The sequence below is a fragment of the Corvus brachyrhynchos genome, unplaced genomic scaffold (genome assembly GCF_000691975.1).
Source record: "Corvus brachyrhynchos isolate BGI_N302 unplaced genomic scaffold, ASM69197v1 scaffold48, whole genome shotgun sequence".
NCBI classification, from domain to species: domain Eukaryota; kingdom Metazoa; phylum Chordata; class Aves; order Passeriformes; family Corvidae; genus Corvus; species Corvus brachyrhynchos.
The window spans coordinates 3,090,321-3,093,648 of NW_008240027.1; the positions used below are offsets into that span (position 1 = coordinate 3,090,321).

Here is a 3,328-nt window from a genome sequence, read left to right on the forward strand (position 1 = left end):
GTGGATACTGATTTTGAACGTGTCTTCTTCAATGTCCAGTGCCCTCTCCACCACACACTCGTTCTGCAGCGGGGACAGGGAGCACGTGGAATACACCACCTCTCCTCCCGGCTTCGCGGCGAGGATCCCAGCCCTGCAGGCAAGGTGAACATATGCGTGGTCACGGGATGAGGAGGTCTCTATGGGACATGGGCATTCCCACCCACCGAAACTGGGAAGCCAACAGGGAACTCATAGGAAGTGACAGACAAACCCCCCTTGAACTCCACAGGCTCGGCAGTCTGGGTCACTGCAACATGAGGAGTGTTTTGGGCCAGGGCAATGAGTCAAACAGATACTTAAATTGATAAAGAATTTAACGTGGGAGAGATGCTTCTGGAGAGCAGCTGGAAGGTGTAATCCTGCAGTCACATTCAAAGGAACGGGATACACATACAGGGGAAGGAATTCTTGCAGTTCAAGTGCTGCCATGGGACTCTCTAATCTGTTTCCTTATTGCCACAGCACACAGTGACAAGCTGTGGCACTTTCCAGCACCTGTCGAGTGCTGGGAGAAGCAGGCACTCAGGAATCCTCCAGGGTGCCAGGACCCAGGAGATCACCACCCAAAACAACTGCACCCATCCTGTTCCTTAGACCCTTCTCCCTATATGCTACAGCTACTGCTGGGGACAGCAGGACACTTGACCTGACCAGGAACACCTGCACTTTCTTACACTTACTGTGATTTGATGTGTTCCAACTACTGCCAGAAAACTACATGTGGTTTCCACATTTCCCAGTTGGGGACAGACAGAGTAAGAAGAGGTTTCAGTGCTGGAGAGCTGCTCCCAGCACCCGAGGAACACAACACAACCGAGCTCACTCACATCAGCAGCTGCAGCTGCAGCATGGGCAGCATCTGACGCTCCTTGGTTCGCCTCTTGTGGAAGATGTTGTTGTCCTCCTCCATGGCAGAGTGTCTGTCTGTCGTGCAGGGCACATCCACCAGCACCTGCAGCAGCAGAGGTCCCACCTCAGACTCCTGCCCAGGTCAAGCTCAGCAAATCCCCTCCTGCAGCCAGCCCTGTGCCCACCACCTCCACCCCTGCCAGCAGCTCTCAGTGCCCAAGCAGAGGTGTGCACCACACTGAACTGTCATCATCTGGCTGCTTTGGCATTTTGGGAATGTGCAAAAATGCTGGAAAACATCCTGCACTAACTCGTGTCCTCATTTAATGTCCCTGCTCTGCGTGTGTCCCTGGCAATGTTCCTGCAGCACACACAGGCAGTGCTGCTGCAGCGACGCCTCCCGGAGTACCCAACCCAGCTCCAGGAGTACCCAATGCAACCTCTGGAACACCAAACCCAGCCCCTGGGGCTGGACATAGCTGAGAAGCCAGAATTATCTAATCTTCACATTTAACCCCTTCCAGGTGATGGACAAGAACAAGATTTCTGGGGGGGATGGGGGATTACACAGGCAAATAAAGTCTAGATGCACACATGCACCAGATCCTGCAGAAAGGGATATCAGGTGGAAATCCTACTCCTTATGTGGCTTGGCCTTCTCTCTTTCTCTGCATTTAAGATTATGGAAAACCACACAATTATACAGAAAGATAAGCTGCTGTCTTCCTCAAAAAGAGGAGGGAAGTGAATTGATGGGTTTATCTTCACTGGTTCCCTAACACCTACCTTATGGAAAGTGCCACCTTTCACCTGGTCCCAGTCCCTTCCATCGTAGGACGTGACACTCACAGTATCCCTGACTTCTTTGGGGACATAGCTATGGAGAATCTGGTACAGCCTCTTTGTCCGGGAAACGGAGACGTCGTTGGCTGCCAGGTGCCCTGACAGGACAGAACAGGCACACTGGGAATGTCACTTTTGCAAAACCACACCTGATTCCCAACTCTTGCACACAGAAATTATTAATGGTCAGACACGAATGGGCACAGCACACTGCTCCAGCCCTGTTGTACACACGGGAACAAGGCAATGCCCACCCACACTCACCACAAATCCCAGTCTGCAGCAGAGCCAGACTCTTCCCACCCGGAGCAGCACAGAGGTCGAGGACAAAGTCATCTGGCTGCACGTTGAGCGCCAGGACTGGCAGGAGAGATGCTGCATCCATGAGGTAATAGTCGAGGAGCCCCAGAGCATCTGGCCTGGAAATCATCAGTTTGCGTAACAATAGCAAACATTGGAGGGGAAAAGAAAAGAAAAGAGCAGTTGGAAGTGAGGATGGAGACACATGGAAGGAGCCCCTGAGGCTGGCAAAGACAGGGCGGTCTGTCCAGGGGTGTCTCACCGTGCAGGGCGAAAGCGCGTGATGTCGCCCCTGGGGAAGGTGTAACACTTGATTTTGGAGCTGATGGAGGCACTAAACAGTGGCGATGTCTCTGCCTGTGTCATTATTTCTGCCTGCATCACAGTCCTGCCCTCACCAGAGCCCTCCTGGCACCCTCTGGCTGCTTCCCCTGCAGCTCCAACCCGCTGCCATTGCTGCGCCTTTTGGGAGGCCTCAGAAATGAAATCGGTGGCGTTGAGCAGCTCCAGCTCTTGGGGAACGTGGTCAGCAGCAGCGAAGTTGTTGAGGAGGGCCCCGTACTTCTGCTCGCAGAGAAGCCCAGCACGGACCGAGGGCCACAGGGCCCCCAGGTGCAGGCTGTAGCTCGTGTCGAAGTGGTGCAGGGCCAGCCGCGTGGACGCGATGCGGGGGGCCGTGGCAGCCTTGTGGGGAAAAATAAGTGGTGTTAAAAGACAAAATACCTTGATATCCCAGTACCCAGCCCCTCCAGCCAGCCTTCGTGTTTTTCTGGGAGAAGCCAGCACTGGGTTACGTGCTGGCAGAAGTCCATGGGGCCTTTCTGGAGTGTGAGTGTGACAGGACCAGATGGAATGGCATAAATCTGTGACAGGGGGGCTTAAGTTGGGTAACAGGAAAAGGCCTTTCACCCACGGGGTGGCTGGGCACTGAAAGAGGCTCCCCATGGAAGTGGTCAGAGCACCGAGCCTGTCTGAGTTCAAGAAGCATTTGGACAATGCTCTCAGGCACAGGGTGGGATTGCTGGGGCGTCCTGCGCAGAGCCAGGAGTTGCACACGATGATCCTGATGCATCCCTTCGAACTCAGCATATTCAGTGATTCCAGGATTCTGGGAATGGCCGAATGGGGTCGGGGCCCTGGGTGGACACGGCTGCACACAGAGCGGCGGCACGGGGGTGCAGCGAGAGGTGAAATGGGGGGCTTAGAGGGGGATTTGCAGTGGGGTGCGAAAGGGTTAGTGGGGAAAAAAGCGGGGTGAGAGCAGCGCCGTGGGGTGCGGGTGCTCTGGTCCCGG

General features: G+C 54.8%; 1 protein-coding gene across 1 annotated transcript in view; it reads right to left on the bottom strand.

Moving 5' to 3' along the window:
- The window catches only part of NSUN4 (NOP2/Sun RNA methyltransferase family member 4), a 3,311-nt gene extending 282 nt beyond the window's left edge, over window positions 1–3,029 (bottom strand). The window contains exons 1-5 of the mRNA XM_017743603.1: window positions 2,297–3,029; window positions 1,999–2,153; window positions 1,678–1,832; window positions 870–994; window positions 1–133 (exon numbers count right to left, since the gene is read on the bottom strand). The exon at window positions 1–133 is cut by the window's left edge and continues 282 nt beyond it. Coding sequence (XP_017599092.1) covers window positions 1–133; window positions 870–994; window positions 1,678–1,832; window positions 1,999–2,153; window positions 2,297–2,979 — 1,251 coding nt within the window. The 5' untranslated portion in view covers window positions 2,980–3,029. The remainder of the gene's footprint in view (window positions 134–869; window positions 995–1,677; window positions 1,833–1,998; window positions 2,154–2,296) is intronic.
- Window positions 3,030–3,328: the final 299 nt, after the last annotated feature.